General features: G+C 38.3%; 1 protein-coding gene across 1 annotated transcript in view; it reads right to left on the bottom strand.

The window, feature by feature from the left end:
• Window positions 1–3,250: 3,250 nt before the first annotated feature.
• LOC137644147 (protein O-glucosyltransferase 1-like) overlaps window positions 3,251–22,606 on the bottom strand; it is a 61,850-nt gene continuing 42,494 nt past the window's right edge. The window contains exons 6-8 of the mRNA XM_068377128.1: window positions 16,349–16,457; window positions 10,787–11,019; window positions 3,251–4,366 (exon numbers count right to left, since the gene is read on the bottom strand). Coding sequence (XP_068233229.1) covers window positions 4,168–4,366; window positions 10,787–11,019; window positions 16,349–16,457 — 541 coding nt within the window. The 3' untranslated portion in view covers window positions 3,251–4,167. The remainder of the gene's footprint in view (window positions 4,367–10,786; window positions 11,020–16,348; window positions 16,458–22,606) is intronic.

The following is a 22,606-nucleotide window of genomic DNA, read 5'->3' as shown; positions in this document are numbered from 1 at the left end:
CAATCTGATGAATAAATTCCTACAAGATAAAGATTGCTAATGCAGTGTATGTAGAAGTTTCACATACTGCTGATGAGTCATGAAGAACCAAAGTCTGCAGTTTTCTTTCCATTGAGTATATCTTGATGCAGCAATTTAAGAGTGAATATAAGTTACTAGTTTCATTTTAATGTACAATTCTGAAAATAAAAATTTTACATTGAGGCCATACTCCACGTGTTTCTTGTACTTTTCTTCAAACCATGTTACTATGGAATTAGGTCCTTCATGGTTTGAACTAAAATATTTTTGGGAGTATATAACTTTTTAAAATTCATTTATTATCTTATATTTTTGTGAATGCTTGTGACCTGATGCAAATATGTAAGTCATATAAACACCTCATCACTGCAATATTGTACACTTGGTGGAAACAGGTAACCACAACTTCTCTTCATGAAGGACCAAATTTCTATAATTTAGTAGTATTGGTATTTGTAAAGATGCCAACTCAAACCTATTTCTATAATCTGGATGTCTAAATTATCACCTCTATGAAAATCAAAATTCAGCCAACACACCTGGGACACAATGATAAAAAACACCTGGCAATAGCAGCCACTTGTTTGGAGACTTTCTAACTCACAACATGCATGATAATAATGTGTTGGCATCCTGAGGGTAATGAACCCAAGTACAAGCAAAGGACATTTCACATAAATAACTTGATTTTTCAATTTTAGTATATCCTCCACTCTTTGCTTGCAGTCATGAGGAATATACCTGTATTGAAGAAAATCTGTCTTGATTCTGAAATTGGCCAAATAATATTTTGTAAATAATTTTTTGTAACTTTACCTTAACGTAATTCCATTTAAATCAAACTAGCACATTTTTTAAATAAAGAGAGAAAAGAACTAATAATCTGAGAACCGAAAACAAAATAAAATTTTCTTAAAAGTAATTTATATTTTTCCTAGATATACAAATCTGAGTCCTTTATGTAGAATATGTTTTCAGCGTGAAGCTGGATGGTTGTTGAATCGTTTAACGAACAGTTAAGGGACAGGTGGGAGCGAGGGCAAGGCTCCCCACCCCCTTACCTATCAGTCTCTTCACTTATGACCTTTTGGCCTAGGACTGAAAGGGGTAGATAAGGAGGGAAGTATGATCTAAATGAATCAGATTTGTATAACTACGAAAAATACAAATTACCTTAAAAATTTGTAACTTGTTCTTATGCAAATATAAACCATTATCCTTTAGGTAAAGAGACTCAGTGCTTGGTAGGTCGGAAGTCCTTCTAGAACTGAAGTGGTAGGTTTTTCTCTTCCTTGGAAATGTCAATCTACCATATCACATACTGGAGTGAAGATAACTACGACAACCTCCTATCTGTCTATCATTGCAATACTTTTAACAGTTGTGCTATTAAAATTGGTATCAGATACAGTAGATGTCTTTATATATAGACTACAGGTCTGCTTCTGTAATGAGATTTCGAGAGTGGAAGTTCATTTTATCTATATTTCAGAACCATTTATTTTTTACACATTTTAGACTCTATATGTGCCACATAACCTTTTTGGGAAGGAACAGCGGTGAAATTGTACGTAAAGAGAAATGTAGGTTGTATGATAAAAAACTGATATGTATACAGTGTACAGGCCTTAATTGGTTTATGAATTTAGACATTTGGTTTATATATAGTAGAGTTCAGTGACAAAGTCACACAGTAAGTTAGTTTCAAGTCAGAGGAAGGACTTAAAGGTTTAATTTCATAAGTAAAGTTGCATCTCTTTGTGTGGAAAATTTTTGAAAGAATTTACTCTTTTACAGAATGGTTCTCTTTCAAACTTGGAAAGGACCAGTTTGACAAATTATGTCATGAGGAATGATAAACGTCAAGGGAGACATATTTACAGATATAAAAGATGAAAACTTAACTTTAGGAGTTATCCATAAAAGAGTTGAAATATAGTGTACTGTATTTTGTCAATCTTTTTTATCAGGGTTGACAATGGTTCAGTGGTTTAAATAGTTGGTTCTTCAAGGCTTTATCTAAAAGAAGCCTGGTTTTATAAGAAGCTACAGGACATTAAGTGCAGTGGTAACTGGGAGAGATATGGTAAATATGAATTTATTATATATTTTTTTGCTTAAAATGAAGTTACACCTTTACTTCTCTTCATGAGAAACTTCCAGATCTTATCTATTTAACAATAAATCCTTCTAAAACAGTAACAACGTCAAAACAGATATCGCTCACTTGCGACAACGTCATAACTCACAAAAATGTATTTTTGAGTTATCCATATAGACATATTCATCTTCAAATGCTGATTCTTTTGGCAAAAGTGTCATAATTGTAGCTAAAAAACTGATCGCTTGAGGCGCTAAATGTCCTAACGACATACAATAATATGAGTGTTTTAATTGATTAAAATGGCTCTCCTGAAAAATAGCTATTTTTGAGTTATGACGACGTTGTCGCAAACGAGAAATATGTCCTATACAGTATAAACATTAACAACGTCAAAAACAGATATGTCATATATAAACTATAAAAAGACTCATGTCAGCCTGGTCAACATAAAAACATTTGCTCCAACTTTGAACTTTTGAAGTTCTACTGATTCAACTACCCAATTAGGAAGATCATTCCACAACTTAATTAAGAGTTTACTTGGGGTTATGATTGGTTACCTTTTAAACTAATCTTCAGGGCAACTAGATCTAATAATCTAGTATTACTTTCCCATCTCTTTCCTTCACTATCCCATCTTTATCAGAATGTAAGATTCAGCAATATGAACATCAAGGGAGTGTCATGAAAATAAACAGAATTATAATGATAAAATTTCTAATTTTTATACTTGCCTAATGCTTCCCTCAAAAAGAGGTCTAAGATATAAGATAATCTCATTCTATCTTTCACACAAATATTTGCAACCAAATAAAACATATCTTAAAGCCTGGCAAAATTACCCTTTATGAATACCCAGACTTTTGATAGGTAGCAACTCACTTAATGGTTATGAATATTAGGCAATAGTTCTTGGTTCAATCCTTGATATTAAAGTCTTACTTTTGCTAAAAAGAAAAAATTTCTGCAATTGCAAATTTCTTCTGCTGAAGAGATTCAAATGAATTTGAACACTTTATTTTTCTCAGCACGATCAAGCCAAATCTGATGACCCATACAATTTCTATACATAAATAATTCATACAAACATTAAATCTACAGATGAGGTATTTAAAAATAGGTATGTAATGTTTTGTGATGTTTACTGTGTAAAAATACAAATATTTCATTTATAAACATACTGTATGACTATTGGTTTTTGACAACCTTATCCTAAAAATTCTTAATCTAAAAATTACTTAGATATTTATCATGTTAAGCCAACACTGGTCCCAAAACAGTTAAGTACACTTGTGAGAAAGTAAATACAGTAATAGCATTCTTTATGTCGGTTTAACATCCGTCAGTTCTGACTTTATGTCACCCTCCTTAAGTATTAAATACAAAAATAAATTCCAACTTACATTGTTTTATAGTACCACCTTATGTCAGTCTGTAAGTCATAAAATAACAATTAAGTACTGTTCTGTACAACACTGAACTTCATACAGAAGCCTGATGTAAGTACTGTACCTGGTTTTAATAAAATGATAGCAAGTTGTAAGTACTTTACTTTTCCATGTTCAGAATAGGTCTAGAGAACCATTAACCCTTTTACCCCCAAAGAACGTACTGGTACATTTCACAAAAGCCATCCCTTTACCCTCATGGACGTACCGGTACGTCCATGCAAAAAAATGCTATAAAAATTAGTTTTTCATATTTTTTGATAATTTTTTGAGAAAATTCAGGCATTTTCCAAGAGAATGAGACCAACCTGACCTCTCTATGACAAAAATTAAGGCTGTTAAAGCAATTTAAAAAATATATACTGCAAAATGTGCTGGGAAAAAAATAACCCCTTGGGGGTTAAGGGTTGGAAATTTCCAAATACCCCGGAGGTAAAAGGGTTAATAAAAATGATAGCAAGTTGTAAGTACTGTACTTTTCCGTGTTCAGAATAGGTATAGAGAACCATTAAGTCAATAATTGACTTGCATATAGCTTCTTGGGACCAATTAATGACATAAGGCAGGATATTACTGCACAGCAGCCTCGAGATTCTATTTTTTTGGTATGATTTCTAACAGGCCTTCTTCTTTATCAGGTTCATATGTTAATAACTTTGCATATGTTAGCAGCAACTTTTTCCAGTAGCATAGTACATCCTTCATTCTCAAATGGTTTTTGATGAATAACTGTCCTCTCTCAGAGATTTGGGAAACCAATTCATCATTTTCTGCCGCAAACTGTAAAAGATTTCTGAAAAAAAGGTTTATATAACATTACTACACAATACAAAACAATTTTCAGTTTCAGTCAGGTAGGAATATTTCACATCAATTGTCTGGTCAAAGTCATCTTAATAAGTGAATGTAAAAAGCTGAACTTTCATCTCATGTTTAGTGAAAGGGTTTAAATCAAGATGAGCGGCTATTTAAGGGAGGAGTATTTTATTACATTATTACTGTTAACCCTTTTACCCCCAAAGGACGTACTGGTACGTTTCACAAAAGCCATCCCTTTACCCCCATGGACGTACCGGCACGTCCTTGCAAATAATGCTATAAATTTTTTTTTTTTCATATTTTTGATAATTTTTTGAGACAATTCAGGCATTTTCCAAGAGAATGAGACCAACCTGACCTCTGTATGACAAAAAATTAAGGCTGTTAGAGCAATTTAAAAAAAAATATACTGCAAAATGTGCTGAGAAAAAAATAACCCCCTGGGGGTTAAGGGTTGGAAATTTCCAAATAGCCTGGGGGGTAAAAGGGTTAATGCAGAAACACAAACCCATCTAGTTGGTAAAACAATGTCGTTACTTTTGTAAGTGGTAGTTAAAAAGTTGAGAGGTGTAAACAAATTACGACTTCATCTTACTTCCTAAAATTATGAAGTCTCTTTGGCAGTTCAAGCAAGGTCTTCAAGAAGTACAGTTGTATATATTTCGTAATTCAAAGGATTCATTTTGGGCACACAGATGAATGAATCTACTACTACTACTACTACTACTACTGATAACGGAATAAAGTCGAGTTCCTGAGTTTGTGTCGCCCATAACAATTACTATTTCATTCATATCATGGATTATGAAACCTGCATACCTGTGCATCAATTTCAGTTTAAAACAAGCTGAAACCATTAAGTTTTTGCTCTTTTCAACTTGCCATAAATTCAATACTCTTATCAATAGTCAATATATCCAGTATAGTATATAAATAGTACACAGTACTATACAGAGAGAGAGAGAGAGAGAGAGAGAGAGAGAGAGAGAGAGAGAGAGAGAGAGAGAGAGAGACCCATGTACTATTGCACCCTCCAGTTTCTTAGTCATGTATCATTTATGAAAAGATGTGTTTGTAATGAAGATTACGTAATTTAATGACTGCTAGAATATTTAAGTTTTATTTGAGACTGAAAAGTAGAATTACTGAGGGGGTGGGGGGGGGGGGGGGGGGGAATTCTGGTATTTGTGGCCAGCGTGCCCTCTCTCTTAAGTATTTTGTTGTAACATTAATAATAATTTAGTATTGGTCACCCCATTATAACTTGTAGAAATCTACTATTGTGTGTAATGGCACCTGAGTAAGAACAGTTTTGTGAATGAGCCAGATGCAGTTTGTGAAAGGTAGTATCTTTTTACGATTTACACCATAGTATAATAATGTTTGTGATCAAATGTTTTGGTGAATTTAAAATTTGAAATAATTCTAACATTTTGCGTACTTGCATGTTATTTTGTATTTAAATTATTTAATTGATGATTTTTAAATATTAGATTTTATTTTAGGGGAATCAATAGTTTACATTTTATGAGTTCACATTTTCTGGGTTTTTCAAGATATAATTTTATTTCCGTTATTTCTTATCCAAATTAAAAATTTCATCAAAATATTAGTGATGTAAGAGTTAAGTATGAATTTTGATTAATTCAATACTATAAATTTTTTTATTTTTTATTTTTACTATAGTTTTTCATTTGACTATCAGTGTTCATAATGATCAAAATGGTTTCATTCTTCAGTTTTATTAAGTGACTAAAATTGAGAAGATACAATTACGTATAGTTGTTCAGTGTTTAATAATGATGCCCTTTTACTTCAAGTTTGAACTTTGTTACTGATAGCTCACACTATTAATAGTTCTTTTAAGCAATTACTGTTGCCTTTGGAGTACTGTACTCAGCCTTATTATTTTGTTATGAGATTTCAGCTATTTAATTAGTGAGGCAGATCTTGAAATATTGGTGATTGTTAGATGTAATTACCAGGTATTTGTAACAATCCGTAACAAAATAAATAAATAATTGACATATATATGTATGTCACATACATACATATAACATCGCACTTCCAACAATTTTGAGGGGTAGCCGACATCAAACAAATGAAACAAAAAAGGGGACGTCTCCTCTCTATGTTCCTCCCAGCCTGACAAGGGACTCAACCGAGTTTGGCTGGTACTGCTAGGGTGGCACAGCCCACCCTCCCACATTATCCACCACAGATGAAGCTTCATAATGCTGAATCCCCTACTGCTGCTACCTCTGCAGTCATCCAAGGCACCGGAGGAAGCAGGAGAGCCTACCGGAACTGCGTCACAATCGCTCGCCATTCATTCCTATTTTTAGCACGCTCTCTTGCCTCTCTCACATCTATCCTCCAATCACCCAGAGCTTCCTTCACTCCAACCATCCACTCAAACCTTGGCCTTCCTTTTGTACTTCTCCCATCAACTCTTCCATTCATCACCTTCTTTAGCAGACAGCCATTTTCCATTCTCTCAACATGGCTAAACCACCTCAACACATTCATATCCTCTCTAGCTGCTAACTCATTTCTTACACCCGTTCTCACCCTCACTACTTCATTCCTAACCCAATCTACTCGAGATACACCAGCCATGCTCCTTAGGCACTTCATCTCAAACACATTCAATTTCTGTCTCTCCGTCAATTTCATTCCCCACAACTCCGATCCATACATCACAGTTGGTACAATCACTTTCTAATACAGGACTCTCTTTACATTCATTCCCAAACCTCTATTTTTTACTACTCCTTTAACTGCCCCCAACAACTTGCATCCTTCATTCACACTCTGATGTACATCTGCTTCCACTCCACCATTTTCTGCAACAACAGACCCCAAGTACTTAAACTGATCCACCTCCTCAAGTAACTCTCCATTCAACATGACATTCAACCTCGCACCACCTTCCCTTCTCGTACATCTCATAACCTTACTCTTACCCACATTAACTCTCAACTTCCTTCTCTCACACACCCTTCCAAATTCTGTCACTAATCGGCCACGCTTATCTTCTGCGTCTGCAACCAGTACAGTATCATCCGCAAACAACAACTGATTTACCTCCCATTCATGGTCATTCTCGTCTACCAGTTTCAATCCTCGTCCAAGCACTCAAGCATTCACCTCTCTCACCACTCCATCAACATACAAGTTAAACAACCACGCTGACATCACACATCCCTGTCTTAGTCCCACTCTTACTGGAAACCAATCGCTCACTTCTTTTCCTATCCTAACACATGCTTTACTACCTTTGTAGAAACTTTTCACTGCTTGCAACAACCTTCCACCAACTCCATATAACCTCATCACATTCCACATTGCTTTCCTATCAACTCTATCATACGCTTCCTCCAGATCCATAAACGCAACATACACATCCTTACCTTTTACTAAATATTTCTCGCATATATGCCTAACTGTAAAAATCTGATTCATACAACCCCTACCTCTTCTAAAACTACCCTGTACTTCCAAGATTGTATTCTCTGTTTTATCCTTAATCCTATTAATCAGTACTCTACCATACACTTTTCCAACTACACTCAACAAACTAATACCCTTTGAATTACAACACTCATGCACATCTCCCTTACCCTTGTTTAGTGGTACAATACATGCACAAACCCAATCTACTGGTACCATTGACAACACAAAACACATATTAAACAATCTCACCAACCATTCAAGTACAGTCACACCCCCCTCCTTCAACAGTTCAGCTCTCACACCATCCATACCAGATGCTTTTCCTACTCTCGTTTCATCTAGTGCTCTCCTCACTTCTCTTGTAATCTCTCTCTCATTCTCATCTCCCATCACCGGCACCTCAACACCTGCAACAGCAATTATATCTGCCTCCCTATTATCCTCAACATTCAGTACACTTTCAAAATACTCCGCCCACCTTTTCCTTACCTCCTCTCCTTTTAACAATCTTCCATTTCCATCTTTCACTGTCTCTTCAATTCTTGAACCAGCCTTCCTTACTCTCTTCACTTCCTTCCAAAACTTCTTATTCGCTTCATATGAATGACCCAATCCTTGACCCCACCTCAGGTCAGCTGCCCTCTTTGCCTCACTTACCTTGCACTTTACTTCCACATTTTTCCATCTATATCTTTCATACTTCTCTACACTGTTACTCTGCAGCCTTTCTTCAAAAGCCCTCTTTTTCTCTTCCACTTTTACCTTCACTCCTTCATTCCACCATTCACTGCCCTTCCTCATGCTTCCTCCAAGAAAATTCTTGCCACACACATCACTTGCAATCCCAACAAAATTTTCTTTTACTAACTTCCACTACTCTAAATTACCAGTTTCTCTTACTTTCACATCGTTATATGCCATTTTCAACTTTTTTTTATATTTACTTTTATCCCCAGTTTTATTAGCTCTTCAACCCTCACTAGCTCCCTTTTACATCCACCTACTCTATTCCCCCACTCTTTTGCTACAACTAATTTTCCTTCCACCAAAAAATTATCAGACATACCGTTAGCCATACCCCTAAACACGTGCACGTCTTTCAATCTTCCAAACATTCTTTTAGTTATCAACACATACTCCATTAACACCCTTTCTACCACTCTTCCATTTCCCACTCTTACCCATGTATACTTGTTTTTATCTTTCTTTTAAAAAAAGCTAGAACTTATCACCATCTTTTGCTCAACACACATATCTACCAGTCTCTCACCACTCTCATTTTCACCTGGTACGCCATACTTCCCAATGACACCTTCTACCTCTCCAGCGCCCACTCTAGCATTTAAGTCACCCATGACAACTACATAATTCCTTCTACCCAGTCCTCCTACACATCTAGTTAATGCATTCCAGAACTCATTCCGCTCTTCTTCACTTTTCTCACAATCTGGCCCATACGCACTGACAAAAGCCCAAGCCCAACATTCCCTACCCAACCTAACCCTTACCCACATTAATCTAGATGATATCTCCTTCTATTCCACTACTTTACCTGTCATCCATTCACTCGGCAATAAAGCCACAGCTTCTCTTGCTCTTCCCCTTTCAATCCCAGACACTCTACCAGACATTTCACCAAACATCACTTCACTTTTCACTTTTATCCTTGTTTCACACAAAGCCAATATATCCATCCTTCTATTCCTAAACATACTTCCAATCTCAGACCTTTTACTCTATTGTACTACATCCACGCACATTCAAACACTCCAAAACTAGAGTGCGGGGAGCAGTCACTCTACCCCCAGCTCCACCTCTTTGATGTCTCACAGGATTATAGTACAGGAGAGGGGGTTCCCAGCCCCCTCGTCCCGTCCCTTTTAGTCGCCTCTTACGACACGCAGAGATACGTTGGCACTATTCTAATTTTTATTATGCCCCCGCGGCCACAGGGGGTATATATATATGTATATATATATATATATATATATATATATATATATATATATATATATATATGTGTGTGTGTGTGTGTGTGTGTGTATCTCAGTGTTATATATTTATATATATGCTAATGTACATGACCTGTCAAAAATGGATGGCTAAATACTTAGCTAGATATGCACATACACACACACAGACTCAACCTTTCCACTCCCTCCCTGTTTCCTAAAAGGATGGCAACTTGAGAAATTTGTAAGAGATTATGGTTTCCAAGTGTACCTCACAGGGTATCCTCCCTTCTCAGCAGGGTATGACTAGTCCCTCTTCCCCTGCCCGAGGACCGAGAGAGATACTGAGTAGTCACATGTTTGCCAATGACCCTCAGTATGACAAAAAGATATACTGTGTATATATATACAGTATATATATATGTGTGTGTGTGTGTGTGGTATTTCATGAATCGGACCATGCCAAGATAAAGGAGAGAAAGATATGATAAAAGTAGTACTGTATGGTTAAATTAAGAATAAGATTAAGATATTCAAAATTTGCATTATGAGAAGTAATCTATTAGAAAAATAAGATTTTTATATGAATACAAATGTAATTCATCTAATGATCACCACTGTTTTACCTTTTATCTATCGTTATAATCCATATGATGTTACAAATTAAGCTTTCTATGGCCAACTCGATCCAATACGGTATAAAATATATACTGTATACAAAAATTACATGTCTGCCTATCATCAGATGTTTCATAAAGATTCACTGTATTTGCACAAAGTTTCATGTAAACTTTGAAACAATTGAAGTTACATAGAATTTGAATCTTTAATTCCTAGCTTAATTTATTATCATTATATATGTATCATAAATTCATTGCTAAATTTATTTTCCAAAGTCAAAATAAATAGAGCTTTAGAATTGAGAACACATTAAATTTTATATATCAACAATAAACCATATAAGGATGAATATTACTTGGCCCTACCGTATTTCCTCTTTGGATGCACCTGACGGAACTGGGATGTAATGTACCCAAGGCTTCATTTTAGGATAAAAGAACTCTATCCACTCTTCTCCCATATGGAAAACCAGAGATCCACACAAAAATAGGTGTTTGAACCTAAAACTTGCTGCAACACCTCGAAAATTAAACAGATACTTGTACTGGCAATGCTCTTCTAAGGAAACTTCACTTGCAGGTGGAGAATACAAAGTATCCTAGAAAAATATATGGACATAATAAACATTCTATTCTGTATTTCAAACAATGGTATAATATTTGAAAAAAGTTAACACATAATGATAAGTCACTAAATGGTCCAATTTTAAGATTTTAAGCATCTTATAAACATGAAATTCTCATACAAAATCATGATGAAAATCACAAATCTTAAAAGTAATTTGTAATTTTCCTAGATATACAAACCTTCAAAATCTTAAAAGTAATTTGTAATTTTCCTAGATATACAAACCTAAGTCCTTTAGTAGAGTTAAGATTCTGGCGAAAGCTGGACACAGCCAATAAAGAATTATCAAGGTTCTGATAGCCACCACCCAGTAGCCAATGGTAGTGCGGGTCTCTTTGCGCACAGAGCCCTCATTTTGATTTTGCCTGTAACTTGTGAGGTGGATACATCGGGGAGTGCAACCCAAAGAACTTAGGTTTGTATATCTTGAAAAAATACAAATTACTTTCAAAATTTGTGATTTGCTCCTTTGGGCATACAAACTTTCATCATTTGGTAGGGGTTTAAACCTTAGGGAGGGAGGAAGTTCCGCTCGCCAACTGGCTAGCTAACAACCCGAGATCGCAATGGTCAGTCTGGTAAGGAAAGCAGAGTAGTGGATCCTTGCATCCCATGACCAAGGGTTAAGGAATAATATAATAATTGGGTTTGCCCTTACTGCTACACTCCCCCTCAGTGTGGGGATTCTATACTTTTACTATCAGTAAAATCAACAACGCTTCACTAACATGCTCACCTGCATGAGTGTCCGTTTCAGCTCCACAACATCTTACCAGCTGATCCTAGAAGAGTGAAAGAAGGAAAAGAGGAAAGAAGGCCAGTTGTTCAGACTTTAACCTTAAACTTATGATGCAACCACTATCCTAAACATGATGCTTCTCATCTTGACAGGAGCAAGACTTTGCTACACCACTTGCTGGTCCTATGGAGAACATATCCAGGAACCTGTGGGTGTAATCCCATACATAGTGTGCCGTGAAGATGGTCTGTCTACTCCAGACACCCTGCTTTCAACACTTGGGCAACTGAATTTTTTTTTTTTTGAAGGGTAAAGTGGTACCAATCCCTCTGACTTTATGACCTCTAGGAGGGGCTTAGGACAAACATACATCCCTTTGCTCCCTATAAGCAGGGGATATACTTCTGGGGTTTTTTTGCTTTGTCTACCCCATACTTAGAAGAGATTCTGTAATTAGGGTCCACATTATATCCTACGTTTTATGTAGAGCCTCACTGCCCTCACAAGACACAAAAGCAGGTTATCAGGATTATCCGTTGCCTCCTATAGCGATGAAACTGAAAAAGTCAAACCTAGAGTCACCGATCGATTGTTTTTGGGTTTTTGCAACAAATAAGAGAATGAAGGAAAGCGAGATATGCCTCGACTGCTAAAAATGTGACACTTGAGTATGATAGACCATGCAGCTCTCTTACTCTTTTGGTTGAAGCTAAGGCTAACAAAAAATAACTTTCAAGAGTGAGGTCCCTATCTGAGGCTCGTGTCAATAATCCATACGGTGTCTTCCCGCGAGGGACAAGAATTTTCAACTATAATTCACAGTTGATAATTCCATGAGGAAGAGAGATCTACTCTTTTTAGTCTGAAAACTTGGTTCAAGGCTGAGCGATAGCCTTTAACCGCCAAAATTGAGAGGAGTTTCTCATCCCACATGTACACAAAAAAATCCTCAACTAGTATGAGTGGAGAAGTGTTCCTCCTATGACACCAATCACAGAAGAGTGCCCAATTTGCTTGGTAGACTGCTGACGAAGATTTTCAGAGGTATCCAAAGTTGCTTTGCAGTTAAATGCGAAAGCCTCTCTCTCTGAGGAGAAGCTGGATAACCTTCAACCGTGAAGTGATAGCTTATCTCTTTATGCATGGTTTGCATAGGACTTGGTAGACTTAGAAGGCCAAAGTACCATTCTGCTTGTCATCTGGAGTTTGGGAATAACGATGGCTCTGCTGATCGCTTTCCTTATGAGACAAAATGGTAGGAAGTTATAGATGTCGAGGCCGTCCCATGGATGTTGGAAGGCGTCCTCCAGTGCTATTGATTGGTCCGGCATAGGTGAACATTAAACTGCCAAGTATCTGTTTAGGTGAGAGCGAAACATGTTGATTGTCGGGGATGCCTACAAAGTAAGGAGTTCCTTCACCGCTAGAGAATTCAAAGATCATTCTGAACCTACAATCTTATTGAGGCATTTTAGATTGTCTGTGATCATGTTTGGCTTTCCTGGAATGAATCGTGCTGACAGGGTTACTGCATTATCCACTAACCATGAGTGCATTTTCCCCACTGAAGCTTTGCGAGACTGACACTATCCTGCTTATTGACATAAGCCACTAAAGTAGTGCTTTTGCTCCTCCACACTACCGAGTGACCCCTTACTATGTCTTTGAAGGACAGGTACACTGCCTTTAGTTCCAGCATGTTCATATGAGATCTTTTTTTCTACTTCCTCTGTCCATAGACCTGAAGTAGAGCGGTTTACAATGTAAGCTCCCCACCCTTCTCTGGATGCATCTGAACATCTGAAAAAAAGATAAGCTGCGTGGGAAGAATCTGTAAGGAGGAGCTAGCTACAGGTTTTTCTCCTGCAGCCACCTGAACAAGTCTTCTTGGACTTACTGTATCACCCTTACAAGTACATACGGAGGATTAAACTTCTGTCTTCAACGTGTTTTCAGAGTCCACTGCATGGAAAGGTGTAACCTTTTGTGTGGGACCAGATGTTTTAACGAAGATAGATGCTTGGCTGTGAGACTCCTGTGTCAAGAAAGGTGTCGCGACCTTCTTCAGCCTCAGTAGCCTCTCCTGTGATAGGAATACTTTACCTTGGATGGCATCTATGTTTATCACCAAGTAGAAAAGGTTCTCACATGGAGTGAGGACGGACTTCCTGAGATTTATCAGGATCGACAGATCCTGAGAAAACTCAAGAAGGTCCTTGTGGAACAGAATCTGGGATTCTGATTCTACCAGTAAAAGCCAATTGTTGAGATACTGGAGAAGTCTTATTCCTATCACGTGTGCCCATGTTGAAATCAATAGGAACACTTGAGGGGATAAGGAAAGTCTGAAACAGAGAACTCTAAACTGAAATTGTCTCGCTCCCTGAACAAAACAAAGATGTTTCCTTTAGTTCCTGTGGATTAAAAATTGGAAATTGACGTTCAGTCTTATTGCCTGGAGAACTGTGTTGGGGTTTCTATCTTGAACTTCATTTGCAGAACAAAGTTGTTCAGATGTGACAGGTTGACAACTGGTCTCCAACCTCCTGACAGCTTCTGAACAAGGAAAAGGTTGCTGTAAAAACTTGGAGACGCGTCGTCGACCTCAATCGTTTTTTTTGTTTACATTCTTTTGACCTCCTCCCAAAGGAGTATTCTTTGACAGATCCCCTCGAATACAATAAGCGGCTGTTTGGCGTAGGAGTAAGAGGTGGATGAAACTTGGTGAATGGGAGGCAGTAACCAACGCCAAGGACCTCTACCATCCAAGGTTCTTCCTTGTAGAATTGCCACCTCATCTATGAACTCGACAGGCATTCCCCCATCGGAAATGATGTTGGGGATGGCCACCTGTAGTGGGCTCCTCTTTTGGCCCGCCCTCATATGCTGTGAGGTTGTTTGTGATGAAAGGGCTGGCCCTGCTCAGTTGATTTCCTGTATAGAGGAGGTCATTGTCAACTTGTCTCACTCTCACGGATGTCTCGGAGGTGAATCCTTTCGTTTAGTAGGCCCTATGGCAGGCTGCTTAAAGGTGGCAGCTCTTCTAAAGAAGGAAGCTTAAAATGACTTCTCCCACTTTTCTACAACTGACTTTACCTCAGCAGGAGGAAAAAGGGAGGCACTCTGTGTTAGTGGGGTATTCCACAAACACACAGAGTCCTACAAGCAGATATGTCTGACCAACTTGTTGACCAATGTGTCGCATTGTTTTAGTACCCAGCTGCTCAACTGGTAGGTACACTGGTGTACCAAAAACTCCACTGCCTTCGCTTCCAAAAGAGCGACATTCTCATATTGTTTGCATATCTCAGGATCCACAAGAATCTCTGATACCCAAAATTATGAGTACCAGACCAGTGGTCAATCTTAGAGAAGGTCAGGAAAGCTTAAATTACTGCTGCCTTCATGTTCATGGCCTCTGAGGGCGGGAAAACTGATGGTTGCTGCTCGAGCCATTCTGCTGATGTTCTCAGGGGCCAGGGTTGCTATTTCAAGGTCCAAGGGAAGAAGGGAAGGATGAATTCCCTCTACCACATAGAATTTCCTGTTTTGAAAAAAACAGAAGGAATTAACTTAAAGAGGAGTGAGCTGCTCACAGGAAGTCTTTGATTAACAGACTTGCACCTTCAATTTCTGAATAGTCTTTTCTGTTTGCCGTGACCAATGCAGCTTGAGGCGATGCTTCGTGAAAAAAGAATCTATGCAGGTCTGCCTTGCAGAGAAAGGGGATTTCAGTGCATCAACCAACTTATTCAGTTTCCTGATGAGTCAAAATACCCTCAGGAAAGATGATTCCTCGTCAGGATCACTAGAGATGGACTTCAACGGCCTCACCTCGCAAAGTCCCGGCAAGTTGACGGCACGAGAAGGCTCGACAGGTTCAAGGAAAGCAAGTCTTATCCTCTTCGGTAGAGTTGCCAGAACCTCGATAATTCTCGATTGGCTGTTTTCAGCTTTCACCAGAATCTTACTGCTAAAAATGGACAAAGGTTTGTATTTGTATAGGAATAAAAATATATTACAGAGATAATTATTCTATAAGTATACTGTTTTTATATATATATATATATATATATATATATATATGTATATATATTCATATATATATATATATTCATATATATAAATATTCTTATATATATATATTCTTATATACATATATATATATATATATATATATATATATATATATATATATATATATATATATATATATATATATATATCTATATATATATATCTATATATATATGTATATATATATATATCTATATATATATGTATATATATATATATATCTATATATATATGTATATATATATATATATACATATATATATATATATATATATACATATACATATATATATATATATATATATATATATATATATATATATATATATATATATATATATATATTGATAATAACCTATGAGAGAACAGGAAAAAAATAACTGTCAAAATAAGTGCTAGCATACTAAGTGTATAGAAATATTCTTATGCATCTTTAGAAACAATAGGATAAAACTGCAAATCAATCAATATATTTTTTCCTTACAGCATCTGACTTCCAGGCCTGATTTTTGGTATACTGAGCATCAACTAAAGTTGGATCTTCTCGAGACAGGTAGACTAAAGAATCTCGTTCAGAGCTAGTTCGGGAGCCCCTGGAATTAGAACAGTAATTGTTAGATCAGGTAGCATAACCCTTTTACCCCCAGGCTCTTTGGAAATTTCCAACCCTTAACCCCCAAGGGATTATTTTTTCCCCAGCACATTTTGCAGTATATATTTTTTTAAATTGCTCTAACAGCCTTAATTTTTGTCATAGAGAGATCAGGTTGGTCTCAATCCCTTGGAAAATGCCTGAATTTTCTCAAAAAATTATCAAAAATATGAAAAAAAACATTTTATAACATTTTTTTGCAAGGACGTACCGGTACGTCCATGGGGGTAAAGGGATGAGTTTTGTGAAACGTACCAGTACGTCCTTTGGGGGTAAAAGGGTTAATAATTAGAAATGATGACAAATAATTAATGAGATAACTATAAAGGACAAATAAATTATTTCAGGCAAAAGGTATCCACATTCAGAGTACTTCAAACAAGCACAAATATTATAAGTAATAAGAATACAAAGAATCTCATATATTGATAAGTCATTTTTAATGCCAGCAACCTGCTGCTTCTTATATTCTTATAATCTTTATTTTTTATCATGAGGGGAAGACCCCCCAATCTGCTATTTCATTAAACTATATACTGTACTACCTTTTGGCCCAATTCACGTCGAAGGGGTAACTTATAGTTATTTGAGATATACTAAAGTGAGCCGTATTCTTAGAAAATTTTTCAAACTTCTCAATACCATCCATCTACCAAGGCACTTCCCCCAATTTTGGGGGGTAGCCAACATAAAAAAAAAAATGTTCTTTTCTTAGCTCCTCCCAGCCTGATGAGGGATTCTGCTGAGTTTGGTTAGTACTACTAGGGTGCCACAGCCCACCCTTCCCCGTTATCTACCACATATAAAGCTTTATATACTGAATCCCCTACTGCTGCTACCTCAGTGGTCACCAAGGAGCAAGTAGCAGGGCATATCGGAACTGCGTCACAATTGTTCACCATTCATTCCTATTTCTAGCATGCTCTTTTGCTTCTCTCACATCTATCCTCCTATCACCTAGAGCATTCTTCACTCCATCCATCCACCCCAACCTTGGCCTTCCTCTTGTACTTCTCCCTTCAACTCTTGCATTCATCATTTTCTTCAGCAGACAGCCATTTTTCATTATCTCAACATGGCCAAATCACCTTAACACATTCATGTCCACTCTAGCTTATTAATTTCTTACACTCGTTCTCACCCTCACTACATTCATAACCCTATCTAATTGAGACACCAGCCATAATTTTCAGACACTTCATCTCAAACACATTCAATTTCAGGGTCTCCATCATTTCCATTCCCCACAACTCTGATCCACATATCACAGTTGGTACAATCACTTTCTCATACAGAACTCTCCTTACATTCATTCCTAACCCTCTATTCTTTACTACTCTCTTCACTGCCCCTAAGAATTTACATCGTTCTTTCACTCTGACATACATCTGCTTCCACTCTACCATTTGCAGCAACAACAGACCCCACGTACTTAAACTGACCTACTTCCTTAAGTAACCTGACATTCAACATGACATTTAATCTAGCACCACCCTCCCTTCTCGTGCATCTCATAACCTTACCCTTACCCACTTTATCTCTCAACTTCCTTCTCTCACACACTCTCCAAAAAGCTGTCACTGATTGACCAAGTTTCTCCTCCGAGTCTGCAATCAATACCATATCATCCACAAACAATAACCGATTCACCTCCCACTCATGATCACTCTCATCTATCAGTTTCAATCCTCGGCCAAACACTTGAGGATTCACCTCTCTCACTACTGCATCAACAATACAGTACCATGTATCTCAACAAGGGTTTGGACCCATCAGATACTTAAAGTCTGAAAAAAAATGCAAAAAAGTTCATCTTGATCCCTACAAGTACTATATGTGAATTCAATGTATTAGTAATTTAAGGGTTCTGTTGCACTTGATAATCTGAAATTAGCTGGCATATTAGATCCAAAACTTAGAAAATAGCTGCCATCTACGCTATGTACACTGATGCACTATGGTAGTTTTGCCTTGTAGAGGATGTTCTATCGCCAAACACAACAGGCCAGCCTACTGACTCTTCCAGTCTGCAGCAATCAGTAAAGTTCTTCATCTACACCTTATGCTTGGATCATATTCCAAAAATATAGCCCTGATCTTTAACGATTGATGGTATTTAGTGACACACTTTGAGCAACAAGGCTTCAGATATTATCCATAATGGAATATATGGGAGTTCACTTTTTAAAATTTTGTCAAATATTTTTTTTTAAGTTTTTTTGTTATACTCTAAGTGGGTTTGATGACCTTGCATCGCACCTACTCTAATCACATTTCCTCTATTCCTACAGAATGAATTCTTAAGGTCGCCACACATTATCATTCATGAGTGCACAAATACATGACAGTGCATTCATGAAATATTACCCACACACTATTAGGAAGATTGTGCAATCACCATTTATCAACAGTACTTCATTCAACTAAGACTTGTTATGAAGTAACCTGCATAGGCATAATCATTGTTTTGGTGGCAATGAAACCAAAGAAAAAAACAAAGAAACACAAGAAATTCCTTCACAAACGAGGCACTTACTATTAGATAAAGCTTGTCATGGTGGCTGATATAAAACTGAAGAATTTTTATCAATCATTCAACCAAGGTTTATAAAAACCACTCTGGCAATTATTCAATCATTTGAGAAAACAGTCATTCACCCCCTTTAACAATACATCAAACTGTGCAACCACTGGTTTGCATGCTCATGATTGACAGCGTGTGGAGGATTTTAGGGGAACTTTTACATTGCAAAGCATAGCGCAACCCCAGCTCCTCTTTCATTTCAGTAATAGAGGAAGTTCCTTGCATTTAATGGAAGATGTTCTAAAAGACTAAAAGTATATTTGAAGACCCCTGCAGTGGACTACATCTACTATCAAGTGAGCTTGAACAGAAAACATAAATAGGCTTGGCTTCATGGGACCGAGACAGCTTTTAATCTTTTCCTCTTTTCTCTCCCTAACTCTATGTTATATAGCCATGCTTTACCATCTATAACGTGTAATTTAAGATAAGTAAGTTTGTAATGAACAAACACTTTTCATATCACATAAAAATCTTTTACAATATCCAACTAATCAATCTTTATATTTCAGACGGGCATACTTAAAGGAATGATGATATCAATAGCCTAGCCATGTGCGGTGGTGCTTTTAATTTTGTGCTCATCTTAAGGTATAGTTGTAGTGCTATTCAAGAAAGATAATTTATAATATATGGGTTCCTTTGAAAAAAAAAAAATACTGTTAAAAAAAATAGTTCTTATTCATAATTTGCCTATTCAAAACTTGATTACAAGTTATAAATTCTAAAATGACAAATTCGTAGATTATTTGTACTGTATTCCTAACTATACAAACCATGGCTATTTAATAGGGGTATTACTTTCGGCATAGCTGAAATGACGAGCCATTAATTTTTAACAAGGGTTTACTACCCACACCACTAATTAGCGGGCTTAGGGGAGGGTAACTTGCTACCCTCTCCCCCTCTCACACACCTGTGCTTGAGCTCACTTTGCTTGGAGGTAGGACTTCAAGGGGGATAGGGCTGGCGGGCAAGTTTGGTTAAATAGCTAAGGTTTGTATAGTTAGGAAAAATACAAATTATCTACAAATTTGTCATTTGTTCTGTAACTGGAATACAAACCACACCATCTAATAGGGGTGACTCACCCATTAGGAAGGGTGGACGTCCCAGCCAGTCTGGCTTTTGGCTTTGCCCGGAGACTCCTTATTTGAGTGTGTAAGCACCCAAGAAATAAGGAGTCCCTGCACCTCGCTAGAACCTTGCTACGCAAGGTCTGCGACCTACGCAAGCTGTGTGTGAAGGTATGAAGAAGTGTGACTCATCCAAGAAAGTTGTTCTGAAGTTCTTTAGATGGAAACTTGTAGACCAGGACTTTCCCAATACCACCTCGTCAGGGTATGGGGACGTAACAGTATTAATCTTAATACTAGGAACACAAGGGAGCATGGTTTACCTGCAGTGATTTGAGGTCATCTATGCAGAGAACCCAGGATGCTGCTTTCCCCAAGAGAGGGGATGATGAAGAAAAGAATAAGGGCCAGTCAAACCTTTTCATTCATGCAGACTAAAACTTGGTAACAATGCCCTCAACCTTCTGCTACTTGTCCAATAAGGAGCTTGAGGTTTTAAACCAGCTGTTGTGCAGCCACCACAGGACCGATAGAGAACGTATCGAGTCTCCTATGGGTCACGTCTTGCAGGTAGTGGGATGTGAATGTTGTTTGACGTTTCCACACCCCAGCTTGAAGAACCTGCGTCACTGAAAAATTTCTTTTGAAGGCCAGGGATGTAGCTACGCCCCTGACATCATGTGCTCTGGGGCGACGTGATGGAGGAGGGTCTGGATTCAGTGCCAGGTCAATGACCCTGCAAATCCATGCAGAGATGGTGTTCTTGGTGACCCTCCTCTTAGTCCTTCCTATGCTGACAAATAGTGCTGGCACACGAAGACAGGCTGCGGCTGTTCTTTTGAGGTACAGCCTCAAGCTACTTACTGGGCATAGTAAGAGATGGTCTGGGTCATCTGTTACAGTACGTACTGTAGACTAGAAATCCGGAAGGAGTTGAATCGAGGATCCGCTACTCCTGGATTCTGAGTCTTAGCAATAAACTCAGGGACGAAGCTGAACGTTACCTCCCCCCATCCCCTTGAATGGGCAGTGTCATACAAGAGACCACGAAGTTCGCCGACTCGCTTGGACGAGGCCAAAGCTAGCAGGAATACCGCCTTTCAGGTTAGGTGGCGATCTGATGCCTGGCGTAATGGTTCATAGGGAGGTCTCTCAAGAGACCTGAGACCTCGAACCACATTCCATGGGGGAGGTCTCACTTCCGACTGAGGGCAGGTAAGTTCATAACTACGTATGAGTAGAGAAAGTTCTAGCGATGAGGAAATGTCCAATCCTTTCAGCCTGAAGGCTAGACTTAAGGCTGAGCGATAGCCTTTCACTGCCGAGACTGAAAGGCGCATTTCTTCACGCAAATACACGAGGAACTCCGCTATTGTTGGAATAATGGCATCGAGTGGAGAGATACCCCTTCCAGGACACCAACCACAGAAGACTTTCCACTTTGCCTGGTAGACTGCTGCTGAAGACTTTCGCAGGTGTCCAGATATCCTGAACGTAACTTGTTGCGAAAATCCTCTGTCAGAGAGGAGATGCTGGATAGTCTCCAGGCGTGAAGCCATAGTGAACCTACGGCTTTGTGGAAGACGTTGGCATGTGGTTGTTTGAGTAGATTGTGTCGTGGAGGGAGTTCTCTTGGTGGCTCCGTTAGGAATTGCAGAAGGTCCGGGAACCCTTCTGCGTGATGCCATAGCGGAGCTATGAGGGTCATTGAAAGATTGACCGATGTTCTGGTCTTGTTGAGTACCCTACTCATCAGACAGAAAGGAGGAAAGGCGTAAACGTCGATGTTGTCCCACCATTGTTGGAAAGCATCTTGCCAGAGAGCCTTGGGGTCTGGGACAAGGGAACAGTACAGCGGGAGCCTGAAGTTCAGGGCCATTGCGAAAACATCCACAGTCGGAGAACCCCACAAAGTCAGGACTTTGTTGGCTACTAGATGATCCAAGGACCACTCGGTATTCACTATCTGAGATACTCTGCTCAGGTTGTCGGCGAGCACATTCCTTTTGCCCGGAATGAAGCATGCTGATAGTGGTATCGAGTGGATTTCGGCCCATCTCAGTATCTCTGCTGCTAGATGGGATTGTTGCTGCGAAAAAGTACCTCCTTGTTTGTTGATGTAGGCCACTACTGTTGTGTTGTCGCTCATCACCACCACAGAGTGACTTGCCAGGTACTGTTGGAGCTGCTGAAGGGCCAGAAAGACGGCCTTCATCTCTAGGAGATTTATGTGGAGGTACTTTTCTGACTCTGACCAGAGGCCTGAGGTCGTGTGGTGCAGCACGTGGGCACCCCACCCGTTTTTTTTGAAGTGTCTGAAAACAGCATCAAATCCTGGGGGAGGACGAAAAGATCCACACCTTTTCGTAGGTTCTTGTCTGCCACCCACCACTGGAGATCCGTCAGTTCCGCAGGTCCCATGGGGATCTG

The sequence above is a fragment of the Palaemon carinicauda genome, chromosome 7 (assembly GCF_036898095.1).
Source record: "Palaemon carinicauda isolate YSFRI2023 chromosome 7, ASM3689809v2, whole genome shotgun sequence".
In the NCBI taxonomy this organism is placed as follows: Eukaryota; Metazoa; Arthropoda; class Malacostraca; order Decapoda; family Palaemonidae; genus Palaemon; species Palaemon carinicauda.
The sequence above is the reverse complement of the archived record's forward strand: the minus strand, read 5'-3'. Positions and strand labels throughout refer to the sequence as shown.